The sequence below is a fragment of the Chlamydotis macqueenii genome, chromosome 5, assembly GCF_036417535.1.
Source record: "Chlamydotis macqueenii isolate bChlMac1 chromosome 5, bChlMac1.mat, whole genome shotgun sequence".
Lineage (NCBI taxonomy): Eukaryota > Metazoa > Chordata > Aves > Otidiformes > Otididae > Chlamydotis > Chlamydotis macqueenii.
This window is the reverse complement of record NC_141560.1, coordinates 28,321,187-28,344,992: the sequence shown is the minus strand read 5'-3', so window position 1 is coordinate 28,344,992 and position 23,806 is coordinate 28,321,187. Positions and strand designations below refer to the sequence as shown.

Below are 23,806 nucleotides of genomic sequence, written 5' to 3'. Positions count from 1 at the left end.
AAAGCCTTGCAAGGAAAAAACCCTTCCTGAAAATTAGCTATTTAACTACCAGTAATAGAAGGACACTTTTAAGGGATCTAGCACACATTATGTGGTAAGAGTTTTCTCCTAGGTAATTTTATAGATTTTCTCAAGAAGCATTTAAAATACATTTAGTATCAAGCCAAGGATCATACGGGTAACTAAGTCAGACAAAGGTTTTCTGCTTATGTTATTTCACAAATTACTTTATCTAAGAATTATTATATATAGAATATAGTTTCATTGCAGAAGCTGGAACTTGCATTCTTCAGGATGGGTAGAAAATTTCTGAAATAAATGTGCTTTTTTAGGGTTTTTAACTACTTTACCAGTAATAGTTGCAGCTTCAGCAGACAATGGTTGCTGATTGAGACTACTTGTTTCCGAATCTATGTGGAGTGTAGTTAGACTGGCCACTTCCTGCTCCTCAGCACTCTGTTGCTGCCCTGAAATTGCATCAACGTCAGTGGAAGCTGGCGTCCCTGCCTCAGTGCCAAAGCTGAAATCTGTATGAGGAAAGCACTGTATTAACTTACAACCTAAAAATACCACTAATAAAATAACCAAAAGCCCAGCATCTCCAAAACCCTCCATGTAAAACTTGTATTTGCATCTCCTATGCTATTAACACACTGTTGCAAAATTTACATGAAGTGTAACAGCAGAAAGCAATTGACTCTTACAAATATTGTCATTTCTGTTACAAACTGTGACTATACTTCTGGAGAAGACATTCCTGTATTCTGCTTAGTTGCTGTAAATGCACGTAAATGGGAATAAAGTAAAAATGATGGAAATACACATTAAGGAGATTTACAAGCTGGAAGAAATATCCAAGTTGGTTGCTAAAGCACTGACTTCAAACTAACAAGCGGTTTTTTGACACGAAAGAAAGTCACGCTGATATGCAGGTCTGAACACAACTTAGTTGCATAACATCTACATACCTAAAAAATGTAATTTCTTGTAAATTCTACCATATAAACATTATTTCTCTCTTACATAATACACGAAGTCATAATTCCTAATAACCACAATGACTCCTTCTGTTAAACAAGAGTGGGAATAGATAAATAAAATTAATGAAAAGCATTGTTATTAAACAAAGCATACTAACTTCACCACGATATTACACTTAGCATCTTGAATTATCTATACCTACACAAAGACTCCTGTAACAATATCAGAAGCTCTTCTTTAAATTTTACCTAAATGTTTTCAAAGGAATTAAAATAACTTCCAAAATAAGTAATGTTTCATTTTTATATTTTGTGGAAAACAGACGGATACACTCTGGGGAGAAGACAACACTGCTTTCTAACTTCTGTTCACCATTGTTCTGCTTTGTGCACAGTAGTATTCCAGTGCTGTTTTGTTTAGTATACTATAAACACGACAGCCTCTCTCAAGAACTCTGCTTGCTCCATTAAGTTGCTAGTGATTTCTATGGGAATACAAAATAAGCTTTCTTTACAGAAGACTGCTGGCACACAACTTAAAACAAATGAAAAGAGAAATGTGCAAGCAAGCAATCCAAAATACTACTTCTTCTAGAAAAATATACTTGCTTTCAAATTTGCGGCCATCATACTGGAAGGCGCTGAAAGAGTCGGAGTGGCTATCTGAGCTGATGAGGTCACTGCTGCCCGCGCTGGCAGGTGACGTCCATTCGGAAGGCACGCCTGGATCGTCTATAGGACGCATTTGATTCTGTTTGTTCAAGACATCAGGAAGGTCTTTAGGAACTTCCAGGCTGCCAGGACTGCTTCCTCTTCTTGTCACATTCTAAACATTGAAGACACATAAAATATCTTAGAATCTTGGATGGCTTATTTACATAAAATGGCAAAAGCAATCCCACATTTGCCAATGTCAGAATGTAACAAATAATTTGTAAGTACCTAAACCAGAAATTGTCGTCATACTACATACATAGCCAAGACTTTCAGAAACCCCAGACAGGCAGCAGTAAGTGAAGAACCCAAACAACCCCAGTTTCATAAACACAAATTTTATTGGCACAATGAATTTTTGGGCATATATCTTAAAAGGCTAGGATTCAGACTAGAACGTGCCATACACATTCTACACTCTACTACTAATTAGAGATTTACTCAGACTGACAAGCTTTTCATGATACAAGGTTTTAGTATTCAATAGATACAACAACCTAAAACTAATCTTAATAAGTTGCTACTCTGTTTTAATAAGACATACTTATTTTCGTGTGCTAGATCAGAAAATCAGTGGCACTTTCCAAATATTTATTCAAACTTATCTTGGTTGATTTTTGCTACCTAAGGAAATAATCAATTCTCTTTTCTGAAGTATTAATAATCAATATTCTTGCTCATCTATGTGAAAACAAATAGTATTCACTCTTTTTCTCTCTTCTTCTGCGGCCAGCAGACTAAGTTAATACTTTTTAAATAGACTTCAAGTTAGCATTTTTGTCTTGTAACTCAAGGTTTACTAACAAGAACAATTTGCACCAACAATCAAGTTTCATAAACATGAGTTCAATACAAAAGAGAAAAAAGCATACATTTGGACAAACTTTATAGGGTCCTCTCTTGCCATTTATAAAAGATTATGACAAATAAACAATTTTTTCTAATCACTTTGAAGATTCTCCTTCTGCCCATTATTAGCAACAACTAAACTACTTGTGGCAACTTTCTAGAGCATGTCTCTAAATTAACTTAAAAAAAAAATCTTTAGAAAATTTTAAGCAGAAAAAAAGAACTGAACAAATTTGAAATACTACATTAAAATTGTTACCCATTTTGTTCTTCATTTGCAACTTTTTAAAAAATTATTTCCTCTTTTGTTGCTATAAACACTTTTCTCTTCAAATCAGTTGTCTCATTCTGTAAACATTCAAGGGTAACCAGAAATTCTTGACTTAAAATGAATTAAAATTTCTCATTATGAATGACTGTCCTGGTTCTGGCTAGGATAGAGTTAATATTCACCTGAGCTGAGTGGAGAACTGGAGCTGGTAGCCCCTAAGGCTGGGGTACCCAGCTGGGAAAATTAACTAATTAGCTAACAGCTGGGGTTAATTTACCCAAATCAGCCAAAGGGCTATTCCATCCCATCTGACCTCATGCTCAGTATATAAGTGAGGAGGGTGCTGAGGGGAGCCTCCTGCTACTTGAAAAAAACTAGGTGTGAAGATTTGTTGTAAGCCATTATACTGTATTTGTATTCCATCACTGTTTTGTTTTCTTCTGTTATTGCTGTTAAATTTACTTTTTTGTTCAATCTCAACACATGTGTTTTTGCTGGTTTTTTTTTCTTGTTTACCAGTTTTCCCTTCTGTCCCACTGGAGGGCGGGGGGAGTGAGAGAGAGACTGCACAGTCTGGTCCTGACTGGTGCTGAACTACAACAATGACACTCCAAAAAATTAAAAAAAAAAAAAAAAAAAGTTACACTTCCGGAAAAGTGTAGGAAAAAAGTATATGAAAAGGTGGCTTCATTAGAAGAGAACTAGTTAGAAAAAATTATTCTATTTTTTAATTTCACTTACAAGTGTAAAGGAAAAACATGTACTGGTGTAGTTTTGTAGTCTGTTGCACTGGCTATACTTGTAATAGTACCATAGTACAGCATGGTACCTAACTACACTGAAGACTGCAAATTTACATACAAACTATTACTCTGAAAGTGTCTGTGTACAAAGATCTTTACTGGTGCAATTAAGGACATTTAATTCAAGGAGACTACTCTTCTGACAGTAACTTCTGCATGGCTTCCACAATAAGGATTTAATAGATATGAAAACACAAATGGCATAAAATGGCATGAATCTATGATAAAGTCAAGGAATAATTAAGCAATATTCTTCATTCTTTCTGATTCATAAAATCCAGATAAACATGTTTTACTGAACTGATTTATAACATCATTGATGAGTTCACATATATATGCAGACTTACATATTGAAATGTAGGAATGAAAGGCTTACCAGCGCACTACCACTGCGGAGTCTCTCAGCTATAAATTCATCCATGAGGTCAGGAACGTTTGTATTGCTACTGCCAATATCACTATCAATAGGGTGCAGCTTTTGACTCATGTCCTCTCTATTAGCTAAAAGCAAATGAACAACTGTATATAGTAAAGAACACATCAAGACATTTTCAAAACTGAAGGTAAAAAATGAAAAAAAACCCTGCTAATTAACAGAAATGTAAAAAAAAAAAAAAATTGCCAAACATGCATTTTAAGAATTTCCCCCTTTTAAAGCAGATTCTACTTTAAGAATTAGTACAGCTTCTTCTTCCCACTAAGCAGGGGTTAGTTGATTTCCAGTACCACCTTTAAGAGCAACAAGCTTATAGGTAAGCACTACTTAAAGTTGTTAATGCTTGCTTTAAGGATACAGCATATATTCTTCCTCCATATCACAAAAAGTAGGTAATAAATCCTAACAATTGTATATGATTCCTACAGGCATTCCTAATGAAGAGCAAAGTAGTGGAAAAAGTAAACTAGGTTGTAATATGTATTAAAGATAAATGTCAGTGTGGCACCATATACAATTAGTATAAATAGTGCAAAGAAAATCTTAAGTAACAAAATTACATGCTAGTACATGGAATGAAAATTCAAACTCTGGATGGTTAATGGTTATGAATAATTAATTAAGTTCACTCATTTATCAGTGTTACATTTTTGATGTAACTATACAGTTCATATTTCACTGTTGCTGTTACACCTGATTTCATGATCTTCGCCTTTAAAGTCTTCAAGTTATTCCAGTTCATGTTTTCTCTAGAAGAACTTTTCCCTTAGTGTCATATCTCACGAGACCACAGCATAGTTTATTTTAATATTGAGGCTTGGTTAAACGTTACAGATTTAAAACAAAATGTACTTCTATAATTAGTGCTTCCTAGAGATCTCTTCTTCATAAGTCCAGATTCTGCAGAGAAGCAAATTGCTTTTTTTGAGACCCATGACAGTCACGCTCTCCTTGTGCTATGCTTACAAATACTGCCCTCAGGTGGCATTAACATCTCGATGCAGGATGCATTACAGAACCCTCTGTTAATCATGCCAGCATGACAATGGGAAAAAAGAAAACCTACATTACTGCTGAAAGTTAATTTATTGTTCATTTAAGGTTATTTAAGGTGGGAAGTAAGACAATGGATATTAAAGCGACAGCCTTCTTTTTTGATCAGTCCACAGAGGTCCCATAGTTAGCAGGAGGACTATCATGAGACCTTCATGAACATCCACAATTCCAAGAAAAAAGAAAGCAATGAAACATGTTGCCAAGATGTAACTGCATCAGTTTTGATGAATGAATACAGAAAGGCCTACAGCATGTTTTGAAAAAGATTCAAACAAAACCTTATGATTAGACTCACAGAGAACTGTCGTAATGAAATCATTCCAGTGATAGATTTCTGTTTCAGACAGTTTCCAACATCCAAATGTGAATTTGAGGCACTTTTTTTTTTGTTTTGGAGGAGGAAAAGGAGGAAGAGGAGGAAAAGGAAGAAGAAAACACACCAAATGAACCAGAAATACAATTAGTTCAACCTAGCTGGTCAAGAGCCAGGTCCTTCCAACAAACTACACTCAGAGCAGAATAGTACATTCTGATCAAATACGCAGATGCCAACCATTCAGTAGGCTGAATTTTAAGGCTCTGCATGGTAGATCAAAATTCAAAACTCTCAAGGCTTAATCCTTTATTAGGTCATTTACTGTCTCTTCCTCTTCCCTAACCCGATGGTCTTCAGCAGCAAAGAGGTTCAACTAAGTATCTTGAAAAGGGAAATTAGTAATTTAAAGTATGTAAAAGTAACTTATGCTGGGAGAAAAATCAGCTGGCTGGAGGCGCATGCATAACCAAACAGGGAAAGCAGTGATCATCCCAAAGCCTTTTGATTGCTTATCAGAGCTTGCTTCAGTTGCGTTAAGCCAAACTGGTGTTGCCTTTCTCCTTTTGTGCTCTGCACACTGTTAGTGCTCACCTGCAGCTTTCCTTCCAAAATAGCCCATTACATGACTGTACAGATCCCTCAGTGGAGCCTCTGCTGGCATTCTGTTCTGCCTCTGTGGGGAAACATTTGCCTTCGGCTTCGAAAGAGCATGTACAACAGTTTTATAAACACCACCCAGGGAGCCCTGCTGTTGCGCTGACTCCTGACCTGATGCTCTAAAGGCACTACGATTATGGAACTGATTAACTGCAATACCTTCTTTCGGCAACATGGCTGCTTGAGTTTCTGTAGATTCCTTAATTTGCTTGCTGCCAGCTGAAGCAGCATTGATTGCATCTAGAGGCCTATACATTCCAGGTCTAACCAGCTCCGTGACAGCTGATGAGCTGATGCTTGCACTGGTACTGCTGTTGCTGCTACCGCTACCGCTACTACTGAAGCCACTGAGTTTACGAAGTCTTGCTTTCCAAGCAGCCTCTTTGCTCTCAAGAGGATTGTAAAATTGAACCGATTCTGTAGACGGCCTAAAAGTAACATGAACACTATTTCTTTTTTTAGTTGTTATTTTCATTATTTTGGCCCTATGAGTTACGGTTTCAGATATACTCCTTTTAGTTGGTGACAGTTTGCTTGAGCCTGTGATGTGAGGCATTTGAGGGTTATCTTGTGCTTTAGGAAGAGTTTTCTTTGCATGCATGACACGTGAGTTGGTTACTTTTTCATTAAACTGGGCACTTCTATGCTTTTCAGCTACCACTGCTTCCACAGCTAAATCTACATCAGCTTCAGTGGCTGCTTGCCTGTACAGGTACCTCTTCCCTTCTTTGCTGCTAGGACTACTTGACCCATGACTGAACATGCTTTCATACTCTTTATCAATATTTGACTGTCTGGCTTTATCAAGCACTTGATTTCTTGTAAAAATGTCTACTTGAGTAGGTGCAATATTACTTATAAAAACACCTTCGTTTTGTTCTAGGTGCAGCTCTGTGTTATCGGCTCTTTCTGTAACAGTGATGCTATTCATGTCTTGACCGGTCTGATCTCTATTTTCTAATCCATCCAGTGGCAATCTATCATTCCTATTTACTGATGTATCAACTTCGTGAGCAGAAGCCTCACATTTATCTATCTCAAAGTTACCGCAAAGTTCTTCTTTTTCTTTAAGATATTCTCTCAGAGAGGAAAGAAGATCATCTTCACCTTCAAGGTCAACATACTGGTTTTGTTCAAAGGCTGTGTTTGCAAATTCTACCGGCCCTATTAAATGACAAAGATGGTCATAAATACTATCCCCAACTTCCAAGGAGGACTCTCTGCTATTTGCATCAGTGATATGGCTTTCAGTGGATCTATGCATTGAAGAGGTCTCAGTGGAACTCTGTAAGCTTGGAGGATGATAGGATGAACTGTCAATGACAGGAACTGCACCTTTGGCTCGTTCAACTGCGAAAGGTTCCAGGATGTCAGAGGTGCTGCTGCTTCGTGGCAGTGGCTGTTCCTCATTTAATGCACCAAAAACTTCACTTGGAGTATCCTCACTCTGTGAAAAGTGTCTGACTCGAGGTGGACGTGGAAGAATTTGAGCATCGTCAATGTCTGTAGGAAAAAAGTATATGTAACATCCACTAAAATTTACATACAGAAACAATATTCATGTACCACTACATCCTAATTATGTGACTTTTAAAGCTAGGAAAGTCCAGAGCCTTGTTTTCTTAAGTACAACAAAAAATAATTTTTCCAGTACTAGAGTGTTAAAAACACACACACGTAATATCCAGTGCAGAATGTAATATAAATGAGTTAGACCATCAGAACACAGTTTTAAATGTTAACATGCATGAGAAGAAACAGTGAGACCATGGAACATTTGGAAACACAGTTAAAGCTAGGGCTGTGCCAATAAGTTCAATAATTCAACCAGTATTATTCCAGCTAGCTTGTTCAGGAAATGGTTACCTGGAATACAAATTAGCTTAACATTAGTACCCTTAATGGAATTTACATCTTCAGAAAAATGCACAACTCCAAAGAGAACAAGTAAGTTTTCTGGAAAATTAGAACTGTCTATTGAAGTGGTAAACTATTACTTTTTTTCCTATCTTGTGTGAATGTTACTGAAATATCAGAAAGAATACTATCCGAAAAATATTAATATTACGGCATATGTAATATAGTGTATATCTAAGGACTAAAGCTTTTAAATAACAGAGAAGATCTGGCCCTATATGGAAAAGATGATTATACATAATGGATAATTCAAAGATTACCCTTTTTCCCTAGAACGGTGTTTTATCTCTCATCTTCAAATTGTGAAACTAAATACTAAAAACGGAGGCTTATCTCACTGTCTTCTTCCAGTTTTACTCAAGTAAATGTGACATTTTTGAGAATTACCAGATTGAGGACTCTGATGCTGGAAAACATCCTGCAGCTTAACAACAGTTAACAGAGTGAAACCACTTTTGTTTACGACAAGACCAGAACATTTGTTATGACAAATTAAATCAGTGATTCCTTGTCTCTGCTGAGACTGCTAATACGTTAATATCAGTACAAATCATAATTAACTGTAATGAAAGCTGCAGTTCCAACACGGATCACCTAGGACTCGTACAGAAGTACCTTCAGCCCACTTCACATTATCAAACAAAACAAAGAACCTTCAAGCTCCTCTTCAGATTTCCTAATACGTTACAGGAACACTACATACGATCGAATCACCAGTGTAGGCAAGACTAAGTATCTCTTACAGATAATTCAACTAAATGCAAGAATTGGAGCTATTCTTCACAATCTTCTTACGGGATAGGCACTTGGAACAGTAAAGTAAAACCAGCCTTCTAAATTTTCTGTTTTGTTTTGGTTTTGGTTTTTTTTTGATAGAATTTCTTATTCCCCAGATTTATTTTTTACTACCTACCACTTAAAAAGTTGTAGATATGCTTTTAAAGTCTGGAATAACAATAAAGAGCTTAAATGAACACCAACAAGAGTTACTTCTCACAATAAACAGACTTACCTTGTTCTGTCCAGAGGGTTTATCTTGAGGACTGCAATCGTGAATTTACTTAAAATCAGCACAAAATTTAAGCCCCTAAATCTGATGTGTTACTGCCAAAACAAGTATTTCAAGTTATTACTTCACAGATCTTTATAAAAACATAGAATAGTTTGTGTTCGAAGGGACCTTTAAAGGTCATCTAGTCCTACTCTTCTGGCAAGGAGCAGGGACATCTCCAACTGGATAAGGTTGCTCAGAGCCCCACCCAGCCTGGCCTTCAGTTTCCAGGAATGGGGCATCTACTACCTCTCTACCTTTTTCAGTAATATTTAATAATGATAATCTGAAGTCAGCTTAAAAATCTGTTTTAAAGTGCTCACACTTTTCTGAGAATGCTCGAGCTGGAGCTGAATTTTCTCATATTTTCCTTCTGAGCAAAGCATACAAATTGGAGGAATGATACACATCCGTGCTTATCTAAATGTATGTGTTGGAAGACGACAAAAAGTTATTATTTTCATGCTCAATTTTCCAGAGAAGTTAAAATTTGAAAATTAAAGTTTCGCCTAATACAAAGTTTACTGAACTGTAAAGACACTATTAGACAAGAAATAGAGAATTTTATATTGGAAAAAGAGAATAGACATACAAGCTATTTCAGAAAACAAACAGGAACTGAAAATCATCGTATACAGCACCATTTATTATCCCTTTCCTCCCTCTAAGCAAAAAAAATTCTCATTATTGTTCAACTTATTACTAACGATACTAACACCATCTGAAATGAATGGTGTCTTTCTCTAGTTGGAACTGTTATTTCAAACTCCCTATTGACTTAGGCAGAGAGTAACACAGGTTATGCTTAGATAATCTCAAAGTTATTTCTTACACTTGCAAAGAAAGGGCAATAGGATTCAGTCAAAAATATGTATAATCATGTTATATATGAATTAACATATGTATCTACAATACACTGATCTCATCCTGAGCCCTCCATACGCATCTTTTATACCTTTTATAAACTCAAGCTTATCTAAAGCAGCAGCCTGAGGATTGCATACCATGCATGCAGTGATTATGATTTTCCAGGATGTTAAAAATTACTGGATGGAGAACTCCAAATGCACGCCAAGCAGCTCCACACATTGAAATAAATTTATCTAGGTTTATTTCAATGTTGATCCAGTATTAATTTTAGGTGCTCATGTATGCATGACTAGCACATACAAGTACACAAACATTTTCAAACAGACGTGTAGTGCTTGTGCCAACAGAGATTTCTCTTTTGTAGAGCAGAGGAAGAAATCAAGGAAATGAAAAATATACTGCTATTTCAGTATCAGCACTGAAAATACAGACAAAGTTGAAAAACCCAAATGAACAGCTCCTTCACAACCAGTGCTCACCCCTGCACACAGGTACACAGTCAAATTGGGACATCATAAATTCCTAAGGATTTTTCACCAACCACATTGCATTGTGTACCAGAAGGCTGTGTATCTGACACACTGCACATACTTAGGAGAAATGCTGGCCTGGTTCCTAATGTTACAGCAAGAAAGAGATTGAAATTAGTAGTTCTAGCCAAACTCACCCAATCACATCTTTCCTTAAATAAACTTTATCTGTCCTTTTTCTGCTAGAAGGCAGAAAGAAAAGGTAGGTTTTTTTCAGCATCAAGTGGGAGACAGATATTCTGAAATACAAACTTACGGAGAGACACATTCTGGCAAAACACCATGAGTGCAAGTAGAAGATTCCCATATAACGTTGGGACAGGATTATGTTTCAAGAAGGAAAATTAGTTCAGAAAGTGGAGGGAAAAAAAATAACATGTTTTGCTTTTCAGCTTTCATTTCAATTCTTTTGTAAGAACACACTCATTCAGTCAGTTTCTAGGATTAAAGAATAATTACAGCCATACTGACATTACAATTATGATTTCTTTATATTTCATCTTGATGATTACTTTCTGATTAGGGAGTAAGGTTTTAAAGGCATAATATGCGTCGCCCTTTCATATTAATACTTCCTTTGATTCTTTTAGTCCCAATCTCACACCCTGCAATTCAGTAATCTGCCATTGTGGCCCACTGCTTCCAAGAATCTTGCCTACATCCCACTGACATTTTCTTTCACAAGTGCTCTTGTACTCGAAAACCCTCAATAGGACCAGGAATGAATTGTGATTTCACTAGTTATCCTGTAAATGTGTAAGACTGGATTTCCTATAATTCTAACAGGTTAAAAGAAAAGTTCTTTTTAGAAATATTGCGATTTACAGCAATTGCACTATACCAAATCACTTTACTAACTAAACATCTTAAAGCACAAATCTCCACTTGCACTTTGTGGATCCTATTTGAAAAGTTGTAAATATTCTGCACATGGAAATACAGTATAACTTAGAAACTACATGAAGGAATTGCAATCTTAGGAAAAGCATCCTCTATGACGTTAGATCAGTAGATGTCTATGCTGAGCTTCTGCAATAAATTGTTAATCTACTAACAGCTCTTCAAGCAGAAACATTATGTCTCAATGAATAATAAATAACAGTGGGGTGATGTTCTGCCTTCGTCTTGAAAATTAAGATACTGTACTGTACATAAGGTGAAGGTTTTGGCATAAATGTTTTCTTTTGGACTACCTGTCAAGATTCACCACTGTTCAGTGAGTCAATCTATCAACGAGGAGTTTCACAGCTAAAAAGGAGCTATATACTACTTCAGAACACTTAATATTGGGGCATCTTGTTCTTCTGGAATCATACGAAATACGCTCTCCTTCGAGTTGTGTTGGATCTGAAAGTCAGTGTGGATAACAGGAATATTTATATAATCATGAAATAAGAGGAAGGGCTGCCACAGCTAGCTAAACATCACTCATTACCTAAAGCACGCTTATGGTGGAAACAACCTGATTACTTTGCAAATTACATGCTGTACATCTGGACTCGGACGGCTTTCAGAAAAGAATATATTTACTGTAAGAAGAAAAGGCAACGATAAACCTCTATGTTAAAAAAAAAAAGAAAAAAAAGAGAAGAAAGAAGTAAAAAATACAGAATATTAAAAAAGCAAAGTGCATTCTGATCAAGTAGATAGTTTTTCCTTTACTGTGATTGCTGCTTCCTCATCAACACTCTAACAGCTTGCTTTTCTTCACTAGAGCTTTTTAGTTTTCTGGCAATGTTCAAGATTCTTGGCCACATCATGAAGTTGTTTCAACACCCATGTGTCTGAGAAGACACCAAAACCACTAAGTGTCTAAGACTTTTTCTATGTTAGAAGTGCAAAGGTCTGTAAAATTATTTCACTTTTAAGAATTACACTACTTGTGCAGTTCTTGTATTGAATGAGTATCAACAGAAGGACAATAGCAAGAAAGCCATCAGGTTTGGGACATAGTAGAAGTAAGATGCAAGCCAGGACTTTCCAGAAACATGGATGATTGACTGCAAAAGCACTTTTGCCTTCTTTAAGACAGAATAATTAAGTATCAATGACTATATGACAAAGTAGTAGTTGACTGTGAAAGCTCATTCCCTTCTGTAGGTGCTATTAAGAGCTTCATTAAGAATTTACTATTTCCAACAATATTATGGGCAGCTAAGATCTATTTCCTATTAGGCTGTTCATGATCATTCCCATTAAAAACCCTGTCTTCTAAGTTCTAATAATTTTTATCTCAGAAGAGATATCCTTTGCACTCATACATCTACTAATTTATCACATATAATTTGTATTTTTTAAATTCTTTTTTTTGTGGTATCAAGATTTGCATTCAAATACTTTGTAATTTTTCACCGTAAAAGTCCGGTATCACTAGAGTGGGTTCCTTGCTTGAACTATCCTCATCCTCCATTTATGTTTTCAGATTGAATACTAAGGCACCATATTTCTGTTTCACAACAAGACTTAATTTTGAACACACATCAATGTACAACTATCAAAAGACAGTTCTTGATACTTCTTGGGTAACAAAGGCAGGCAGGAGAGGAAAAAATGTCAGTACTTTTTAAAATGAAAGATATGTTCTTTTTTTAAGTCCTTATATTTGTACACAGTTTTGACTATATATATCGTCCTTCTACTGTGCTTTCATTTTTTTTTTTTTACTCATTAAGACAAAGGCATAACATGATTGTCAGCCTTACATACTACTAATTTACACTTAAGTAAAACCTGCAGCACAGGAAAAAAACTCGAAACATTATCTGTAATCTTTCATGCATGCATTTTAAAAATCTGTGCTAATTCTAATTGCTGAATCTCTTTGTTCAAAGAAAATTATCCAAAGAAAGCTACTGTCAAACTTCTAGCCAACCACTCTGCTTGATCAAACATAATATTGAGGAAAACTACAACTCTGTAAAAAAATGGATCATTTAGGAAAAAAACATCAAAACAGCCTTTCAGAAATCCAAACTGTATAGATTTTCAAAAATGTTTTTATATATTAAGGAAAAACAGGCACACTGTAAAGTGTATTACAGTATCCCATCTACTCCAGACATTTTTTTCATGGGAGCTAAAGTGTATCATTATCATGGTTGTCCACACAACACCTATGACCCTGAATTCAAACATTTACACAGAAAGATGTAAATGGTAAGTCAAAGTAAAATGCTCTGCTTCTTTTCCCTCCCTCCCTGATGACAAATAAAAACTTTAGATTAGTTGTACTCTCTGGTAGACAGATGCTATATTACTGCTTACCAATAAACTGAAAAAAAAGCAAGAGATATCTCTAATTTTCACTTTTATGATAGTAAACATTGGCACAGCACTAACTTCTAACAGTTCCAGAATGAATTGCAAAATAGCATGGTATTTTATCTAACTCAAAATATTCATTCTCAAACTCTTCCCCTCTCCCCCCACCCCCAAGTGTTTTTACTTTGAAAAAATTAATGATTTAGCAGAATTTGAAAGCAGAAGGTTTAAAACAGTGATAAAGGGAGTGCAGAAATTAGCAGAGGTGGCACTACCTGAAAGCTCATCAGAAAGGGGAGTGAGAACAATATCAGGCAAGAAGGGTTTGGAAGTATGGATCAGAACAGGAGCACTTTTAGCACTGCGTATATAGGCCGATGGCAGAGCACATTCACCAATGGATCGGCTTCTCATGGCTTTAAAAAGGAAAAGAAAGAAGTGGGGAAGGAAAAAAGAAGAGTGACTATAATGAAAGGCTTGTGTCACAGAAAAAGCAGCAACAGAGAAAACAAAGATAAAAAGGAAGAAAATTCAAAAACTAAAACATTTCAGCACGGCAGATATTGGCAGAGCTGTAAGAAAGAAAAAAAAATCAGTGGACACATAAGACATTTTGAGGTTTTAAATTTTATGTAAAGCAGCAACAATGCCTTTATTATGACTATTACAGAGATTTTGCATTCAAAATAAAGAAAATAATTAACACTTTTTTTCCCATTGCATCAGGGGTTGAAAAATCAGTCACTCCAAAAGCGCACAGAACTTGAAACTTTTTAAACAGAAAAAGTAACTTACGCTACGTTTGCATTTTTCTAGTTTCCTTTGGTTTACTCCTAAAAAAGTATCTCTGAATTTTACACATACCCATACTCTTGAATTCAAGATTTTCCAAAAGAGATTAAAAAGCACAAGCAGAAAATGACAGTGGAGAAATTTGCAATACAACTTGTTATTGCTCCACAGTAACAATGAAGTGATTGAAGTGAAATGGTTTGACAGTAAAAAGCATTGAATTGTTTCTTATCTATAGGGTTTAGCTTTTAATCGATACTGGATAAATCTTGCTAAACTGATCCTAATTCACCTTTTCATTTTTCATATCCTGCCAACAGTCCTACAGAACAGAAAAACATAAGAATTGCAGCATCAGAATGAAGGTTTTATCTGCAGCTTTTCCAACAGATTTAAAATGAATCTTTATGACGGTCATTTTCCTTTGTCAGAGTAAGAAATAGCAAAGTACACTTGAAGTTCTTCAAAAAGTAATATTCATTGTTTCAAGCAGCTTCTTTTTCAAACTGTTACAAATTCGGTAATTTGTTTTAATTTTGCTGATAAACTTATTTTAAGGAAACTTCAGTGCATCTTACATAAATATTGTCAGTATCATATTTAATCAATCTTTGAACTTTTGTATATATTTTCAAAACAACATGGAATATAAACTTAGTGCTCCTGATCTGTATGGGAATCAGAAGTACACGAATGAAGTGCAGTGAAGTTGAGCATACCACACTTCTAAATCAGGTTAAAGAACTGTCCTTAACAGCAACATGCAGATAACTTCAACAGGTCAACATACATAAAGTAGAACACACATTTGACAAATGTAGCACATCTTAAGTGGAGTCTTAACATCAGTTTGAAAAAAACAATTCAGAAAGACAGATGTTTTAAGTCATTCTCTATTAAACTTAGTTTATAAGACAGAAATCAATTTTTTTAAAAAAGGTAATTATGTGTAAGGCTTTAAAATCTCTCTGTTTACGAGATAATAACATCCAGGATACAGTGATAGATGCATTATATTCATCACTGTGCATCTTAAAATGAATGTGGGCAAAAGAACAAATATCAAGTACATTTTAAGTGTCTTTTCCAACCTGAATGATTCTATGATTCTAAACAAACCAAACTTTTGAGACGGGATACTGTGGGATTACAAATCTTAACACAAAGTGTCCTTTGTAATTTGACTGGAACTTTTCCACCATGTTACACTTATACTAGCAAGGGGGGCAGAACAACCCATTTACAATTTGGAAGGTGGAAATTTTACAGTAGCTTATGAAGAAAAAATTGCAATGTATTATTATTGAAAGCAAAATCAACTTTGAGATGCTGTAAAAAGAAAACGTGATCTCAGTGAACTATTATTTTAAGTAAGATGTGTCACATTCATTTAAGTAGTTGAGGCAGACCTAATAACAGAACGTGAACTAAATATTTCACAGTTTATGACCTTCCACTTTTGTCTGTAGACAAAAGCAGAACAACAGATTAGTAAATTCTTTCTAATTTGATATTTTTCTAGGAATAGAATCTGCTGCCTAAGCCACAAATTCTGTATCCAGCCCTACTGAAGATTTTTCAACCCATATGCATATCACATTTAAAGGCCCTTTTCAAAAAATTACTTTACATAAGTTCAGGCTAAAAATGTACACACTGCATATCAGAAAAGCTGCGATTTTTATTTGAGTAACACACACATACAAATCTGGTGCAGCAATAAATGTGCGCTGGCATGAGGATGCGTCAAAAAGTAGAGGTGCAAAGATATACACAAAATGTGTACAACATAAAACAGATGATAAAGAAACCCCAGCTTTCTCTTACCATAAAATATTCAGCATGCACATCCCCCTACTCAGATATAAGGAGTATATTACTCACAATCAAAAGAAATATACTCAGATACCATGCAACATAGCTGAGGTTTGACTCAATTCCAGACTTAGTTTATGGAGCTAACGTTAAACTGACGGAGAAGACCCGACCAGCAAAACGTTCTATAGAAAATTTTACTTATTGTGACTATAAACCAGTTTTCTCATTATGTGACCCTGTGTTAACTGGCACAGATTAAGAAGGATCTGAACAGCTCTCTTAGCAGACGCAAGAGACAATAACGAGCAACTGTTTGCAGACAGTTAAGACATATGCTTTTGTAACATATTCATTATTAACATTTTAAAAAACTGACAAATTTGGTATTCTGACTCTTTTTGGGCTTTTAATCTTTGAAAATCATCCTACTACTGCTGTGATGCTTGTCCACAGATGTAACTGGTTACAGTAATACAAACTTGGCTTATTAATATCAAATATGTAAGATAATTAGAGGAAAGGAACAAAACCATGGAAGCTAAAGTACAGTGAAACTGAAATCAGATTAGTCTGCTGCTAACCAGGTCAATATATAGCTGATTAGGACAAACTTCAGTCATTTTAGGGCTAACATGATATAAATAGTCATCTTTCAAATAGCAGTAAAACAAAACCATTAATAAATTGACCAAACAACATAACCTTCTGACAGAATATCTGAAATATTAACAATTTGAAAAGGAGAAATTTTAACATGAGCTTTACCTTGTTAAGGCAATTAAGATTTAAAACAAAACATCACAACAGTTAATCACAGACTATCTACAGAGAAGCAGAAATTACATTTAAAGTATCTGTGACCTGTAAGGAAAACTTCAGTCAAACTAGATGCTGTCAGCATGAGATACAGGAAAAGCTGTGTAGCATTTGAACACACGAAAAAGACAGGAAATTCTGGAGTAGTGACTTCTTTTTCTCATGTGCCTGTATTGCTTATAGAACAATCAATTCTCCCACACCAACAAAAGTCTTACGAGAAAACTAATTTTTAAGATGGAGAATTTTGAAGAATATTAAGATAAAAACTTCGTCTAAATAACCTCTGCGATTTAAAAAAATGAATTGCAAATATTTTTGAAAGAGAAAGAAAATGTTAATTTCTGAAAAACTAACACAATTATATATTCAACTGCCAATATGCATCCCCAGTTTCTAAAACCATGTCAGAATGTACCTGCTTTTAAGAATCAGTGAAGCAACAACACACGACCGAAGCCACTACTACTATAAAGACAGTAAAAAAGCAAGAGATATTCCTTAAAAGGTTCTTCTTTTAAATAAAAAAGTAAAATCAGCTTAATTTTCCTTTACATAAGGGACAGCACTGAGATTAACAAGACGAGATAACAGAGTAGAGAAATTTGTAGTCCAGTTCACATTAAGATAGTCTAAGCAAATCATACAAACATGAATGAGCCTTCTTTTGAGCAATCCACCTAAAGCACTGTTTAGCATCACTCATTTCTAACACAGGAAAGAGTATCTGCAAGTAACGAAGTTGAGAAATAGATGACTTCAGAAATGGAGAACTGCACACATCTCTGCCAATCTTTCGTTAATGTGGATACAGGGTATAGTAAAACACATTTTACATGGAAAAAAATACGCATATATATATATATATGTATTTCTCACACTATTCTTTGCACAGTTGGAAAATAGTCAACTTATTTTGTGCACAGTTTATGAAAACATGCACTTAAAAAGCCTTCTATTACCCACCTATCCATACCACTCCTCAAACCATTCCAGCTTTTTTCACTTTTATATACATATAACAGTATTATTTTTCCAATCCCCCATGTGATCAAACTCATTAAGAATTAATACATCAACTGCATTACTTTCATTTGCAGTAACTGTAATTCTAGGAACCACAAGCTGTTCAGCTACCCTCAAAGCACATAAGGCTGCATAATTTACACACTTAGCTAATCATTATAGGTAGTATGCTTTTGTGGAAAGAAGTTATCCACATAGCTACAGAAGACAGCTATTTCCTTACCCTTTCTCGAATGTCACTTATATCAGCCTTTAGAAATACGTACCAACAGTTTTCTGCCGAACTATGCTTCTTGCCTTTTCTGTTCCTGGAGAGCCAGTGGTTGTAGCACTGCGTTGTCTCATTGGTGCTTGCCCAGGCTGATCACGGCTCCAGCCTCTAGAAAAGGACTTATCAACAGAAGATTTTGGGAATTCATGCCCAACTCCTGAAAAAACAGAATTGCAAATCTATTCACTTCTATTCTAGTACCATCAGATATTTGTAGTTGTGTTCTTTCAAAGAGTTTTAAAGTTGGATACAATAAACTGTATTATCAAAACACGCATGATTTTACAAGCTAGACAGCTCATTACTGTTTATAAATATATAGACCCACTCAGACAGCATTAATACTGAGGGATACTCAAACTTTTCCAGAAGTGTTGGTGCTATTAAACTATTGTGATCTTTTCTGACCAATCAAGTGCAAAACCACAAGAAAACTGGGTTTGCAAAGGTTGTAGCCTGATAAAAATGTGTAACTATAGATTTTTTTCCTTTGATATTCCCATTAGACAAGACACACAAAATCATACATTACAGACCATTAATATTGTGGGTTTTTTCCCAAACAATTTCATGGCTTTTGAAGAAGATGAAATAAAGATGATAAAATATTTTAACAAAAAATGCAAAAGCAAAAAAAATGTGATGATAGGCTCAGAGAATAAGGCTCTTTTGACATTCATAAAGAAATACTATATTAAGAAAAGATGGAACAAATTCAGATTTGACATTTATAGAGAAGTAAATAAAGCTCATATGAAGTGCTATCAAAACCAGCCGTACACTTAAAAAAAAAAAATGATCTACAGAATATTTGCAGTGTATTGCCTTATCCACACTAGAATCTTAGAATCGTTAGAGTTGGAAGGGACCTTTAAAGGTCATCTAGTCCCTGCTCCTTGCGGGGGAATTGGACATCTTCAACTAGATGAACATAATCCAAAATTACACTTGGTAAACAATTACAATCATTAAAAGGGCTTCTTCTTGAAAAATGAGCCCTAGTACATGTTCATTATTATTAGCAAACAAACAGGGCCAAAGAAATTTGGCATAATTTATATGATATTTATTACTTCCAAAGCTGGAGTTAACTCTGCAACTCACATTTAACAATGGAGACTTTCTCTGAAAAAAGTATCCTTTCTCTTAAATAGTCCAAGAAGGTCACTTCAACAAAACCTGTCTTCACCATGGCTTAGTGACAAATTAGTACCCAAATAAAACTATGTTCACCTTATATTTCATCTTCAAACAACGTTCATGGGATTTAAAGATTGACATTCCAATTGTACTTGCAGGAGCCACTTGCTAGCTAGCTAATTTCTACCAGATGTGTAATCTTTGTTACTTTCAAGTTACGGGACTTAACTATGTAATTGCTTTGATAAAAGGCAAAAGGCATAACCCAGTAGTGTAACATTTTAGGTTAAATTCAACACACCTTTAAGAACTACATTCCATATGTGTCTCACTATTTGCAGGACTGATTCTTAACATGACGATTTTGTGGTGGTTCTAAAAAGTAGCCTTATCTCAAAAAAACTGGGATATTTCAGCTGATAGAGATATCTAAATTAGGTATACTAAAAAGGCTAGACCAAAATTACGCTGTGCCAAACATCTCATTACCCCAGCTTGAATTCAAACAATGTATATACAGTGATGACTTACCTTTGCCTTTGTGTTTTTTCTGCTTCTGCTCACTTAACTTATCCAACGGCAGGTCACTGAGGTCCAGACTATACAAGTTTCTAGCTAATACTTTAGTTAGTGTCTCCATTGTCAGTGACCACTCAGTGGCCAGCTCTTCCCAATATGTCAGTGATGACATTACAGACAGCAAATCATCCCAAAGTTCTCGAGAAATGTACACATTTAGATTTGCTTTGATCCAAGCTACTATGAGAGTCTAAAAGAATAAAGGGAGAAAAGTTGGATTCCCAACATAAGATGACAACATTCAAAAGTTACTGCTTAAAAGGAAGCTTCTAACTGCCACAGAAATTTTCTGTCTAATCCTGACATTCTTTTCCTCACCACTACACACAGACTTTTCATGAATCAAATATTAACATGAGCTTCTGACTTAGATACAGGAACAACTGGTTTGACTCATAAGAGATCTTTCAGAATCATGTAATTTTCTCAACTAATTCTTATGGTACTTAATCTTGTGTGTCCTTTTTTTTTTTCCTTACTAAAGAATCAGAAGACTTCACAGATCCTATTTACAGAGAAGCCACGACTCTGCAACCATAAACTCTGGAAGGATCAGCTACAGCCTACTGTAAGGAATAAAAATATCAGTTGGTTAGGCACGGATGGCACAGAAGATTTTGTGCTGATTTGAGCTAATTCTGCAATGGAAGCAGGCTAAAACTGCAGACATTGCCAGTTATCCCAACTCAATTAAAGAATAATAATTTTTTAATTTCACAGTACCCCAAAAACCATTGTCACAGTGTCATTAAATGCAGGACAGAAAGTAACAGAAAGTAACAAATGTAGCCAGTTCTTTAAGCCACACCATTCACACTATCTGGGAAAACGATCAATTATTTAAAACGACAAACCAGCCAATAGTGGTTGTTGCATTTAATCTCTTGGTCAAAATTAAACTGAATTCAAGTGAATTTATGTTTAATTGCCTGGAAAAGAGGTCCTGCAAGTCTTCCAGCTAAAGTGGAATTTTTTCTTCCTTGATACTGCAAGAGAGTCTGGGGTGGTATTTTCAGCACAGATTCAGTAACTCTGAGGAGCACAAGTAGCATCTGTTCCCTGCAAAACAGTATTAAACTTAGAGTTACCATTTTGTTATACTCCTGGACATACCAGGATACTTTTAAAGATAATAACCAAGCTTGATTTGCTCAAACACATTCCAAACATGATATAGTGATTACAAACAGTCTAACTTGGTTCTTGCAAAAGAAATTACTCCAATCTTCTTTTCAGACTTCAGAGTGAGAAACTCCTGTTGCCCTATAATATCTTCTGCTAGGTCATTCAAGTGCTATCACCTTCAATGGCCTGAAATTACAGGCAAAGTTCTAATTATATTTCCAAATTTAGCTTTTACTTTTTTTTTTTAATGAATCAATAACAGGTTTTGGCCATGTCACACTATCATTAACACACTTAATCAACTGTTTTGTGTGGCACAATCTTCACCATCACAGTCCTGAGTCACTTCTTTACAGTGATGTGAAACTAGGGAAAATACTAATCCAGAGGAATCTGTTGTATATTATTTCTCCCAAATTTCCCAGTGGCTAGCCTTGAACTGACTCCTTATTTCCCCACAAGAGGAGACAAGCTTCACATGACATGTAAGGCCTACTCTACTTACCCAGAGTTCAGGAAATACAAGTGAACAAATTGAACGGAAGTTAAGTTAAAATGGAGCAAATTAGCCATTTGAAATCCCCTTGCTACCGCTTCCTCGCAATGGAGAATGCTGGCAATACACTACCTCATTAGAGACAGCTATTTAAAGGAGAGGGGGAAATAATAGAAATGAATTTTAAAATGGGTCCCTTGTACCTGCTAGGCATCTTAAGCACTGGAAAGGAACAAAACAGTTACACAGTACATGGACTCCTGTAGACAATTACAGAGCAACAGCAACACGCATCTGACTATAACAGTTACCCATGCTCATCGAGGATTATTTTTTTTTTTATTATTTTTAAAGAAGGCTGTGAAGCTTCATATACATGAAGCTGGCTGAACATGAGCCAGCAGCGTGCCCAGGCGGCCAAGAAGGTCAACAGGATCCTGGCCTTTACCAGGAATAGCGTGGCCAGCAGGACTAGGCAAATGACTGTCCCCCTGCACTCGGCACTGGTGAGGCCGCACATCAAATACAGTGTTCAGTTTTGGGCCCCTCGCTACAAGAAAGATCTTGAGATACTGGAATGTGTCCAAAAAAGAGCAACAAAGCTGGTGAAGGGTCTAGACAATAAGTCTTACGAGGAGTGGCTGAAGGAACTGGGGTCGTTTAGTCTGGAGAAAAGGAGGCTGAGGGAAGACCTCATTGCTCTCTACAATTACCTGAAAGGAGGCTGTAGCAAGGTGGTTGTCAGTTTCTTCTCCCAAGTAACAAGCGACAGGTCAAGAGGAAATGACCTCAAGTCGTGCCAGGGGAGGTTTAGATTGGATATTAGGAAAAATTTCTTCACCAAAAGGGTTGTCAAGCATTGGAACAGGATGCCCAGGGAACTGGTTGAGTCACCATCCCTGGAGGTATTTGAAAGATGCGTACATGTGGAGCTTAGGGACATGACTTAGTGGTGGACTTGGCAGTATAAGGTTTATGGTTGGACTTTATGATCTTAAAGGTCTTTTCCAACCTAAATGCTTTTATGATACGTTTTCATATTTAGCATTTTGACAGACAAGCAAAATGCCCTGGAAAAAAGTCATCAGTAGATCCTTAACAGTCATCTGTAAATCCTAGCTTACTTCTTTTTTCACTGAGGACTAAGCTGCCTCAAACTAATTAGGTGCTTATTACTGGTTCTAAGAGACCAGATAACCTCTTTCGTTGTGGTAAGCTGTCCGTGATGTTAAAGTCCATGCATTTACTGATTTTGAGAAAACTGGTTGACATAGTCAATACCATTCTGCCGTGTTTACTACCAAGTAAATTTTCACACTTATCTTCTGAACTAATAATCTAAGATAAAAGCATTAGCGTTTTACCATGTCTTCTTGTCCATAGTCACTTGGACTACCATGTGACGGTAGATATTCAGAATGCGTTTACACATATCAGTGTGTTCATCCAGCAGAGCTTTAATTTCATTTGCAGGTTCAAGAAAGAATATATTTGAAGAATTTATTATAAAAACCTGTAAGCAGAAAAGAGTGGATGTTATGAGCTTGAAGCACTTCGATGTTTTCAGCAATTCAGTTGATAGTAACCAGGAAGAGAAAATCTATGATTAACAAAAAAGGCTGCAAATGCACTTAGAAGTATGTATTTAAATATAACTTAGCTTGATGTGATGATAAAGCAACAAGACTGATTTTTCTCCCCTCTTTTTTTTCCTCCAAAACACATTTGTATATTTTTGCTCTCAAAAAAGCTGAATTGTACTCAATACAATTATGTTAATATGATGGACAAAAATGTCCCAGTAGAGAAGTCCACTGCACAGAAGTTCCACCTGTAAGCCAGCAACTGACTAGTATCATATATGCTAAACTACTTTAAAATAGTCCTGACGCACAGCATGTGCTTCAGCACGATAGGGCCTGTATTATGTTCTAGGAAACTAAAGCATTCGTCCCACTGTGATCAGTAAGGCTACTAAAAGTAGGAAACAGGATACCTTGTCCACAGTAATGGTTGACTTTGGTGCACAGTG

The 23,806-nt window shown here is 35.7% G+C and overlaps 1 protein-coding gene across 6 annotated transcripts in view; it reads right to left on the bottom strand.

Moving 5' to 3' along the window:
- RALGAPA1 (Ral GTPase activating protein catalytic subunit alpha 1) overlaps window positions 1-23,806 on the bottom strand; it is a 137,610-nt gene that overhangs the window by 80,498 nt on the left and 33,306 nt on the right. For 3 of the 6 annotated variants that reach the window (XM_086749420.1, XM_086749421.1, XM_086749422.1), the window contains 9 exons: window positions 23,139-23,287; window positions 21,083-21,212; window positions 20,106-20,343; window positions 18,430-18,591; window positions 13,987-14,127; window positions 6,017-7,585; window positions 3,994-4,118; window positions 1,590-1,806; window positions 351-527 (listed from right to left, as the gene is read on the bottom strand). In XM_086749420.1, the coding sequence (XP_086605546.1) occupies window positions 351-527; window positions 1,590-1,806; window positions 3,994-4,118; window positions 6,017-7,585; window positions 13,987-14,127; window positions 18,430-18,591; window positions 20,106-20,343; window positions 21,083-21,212; window positions 23,139-23,287 (2,908 nt within the window). The remainder of the gene's footprint in view (window positions 1-350; window positions 528-1,589; window positions 1,807-3,993; window positions 4,119-6,016; window positions 7,586-13,986; window positions 14,128-18,429; window positions 18,592-20,105; window positions 20,344-21,082; window positions 21,213-23,138; window positions 23,288-23,806) is intronic. The other 3 variants (XM_086749423.1, XM_086749425.1, XM_086749426.1) reach the window with 2 other exon arrangements.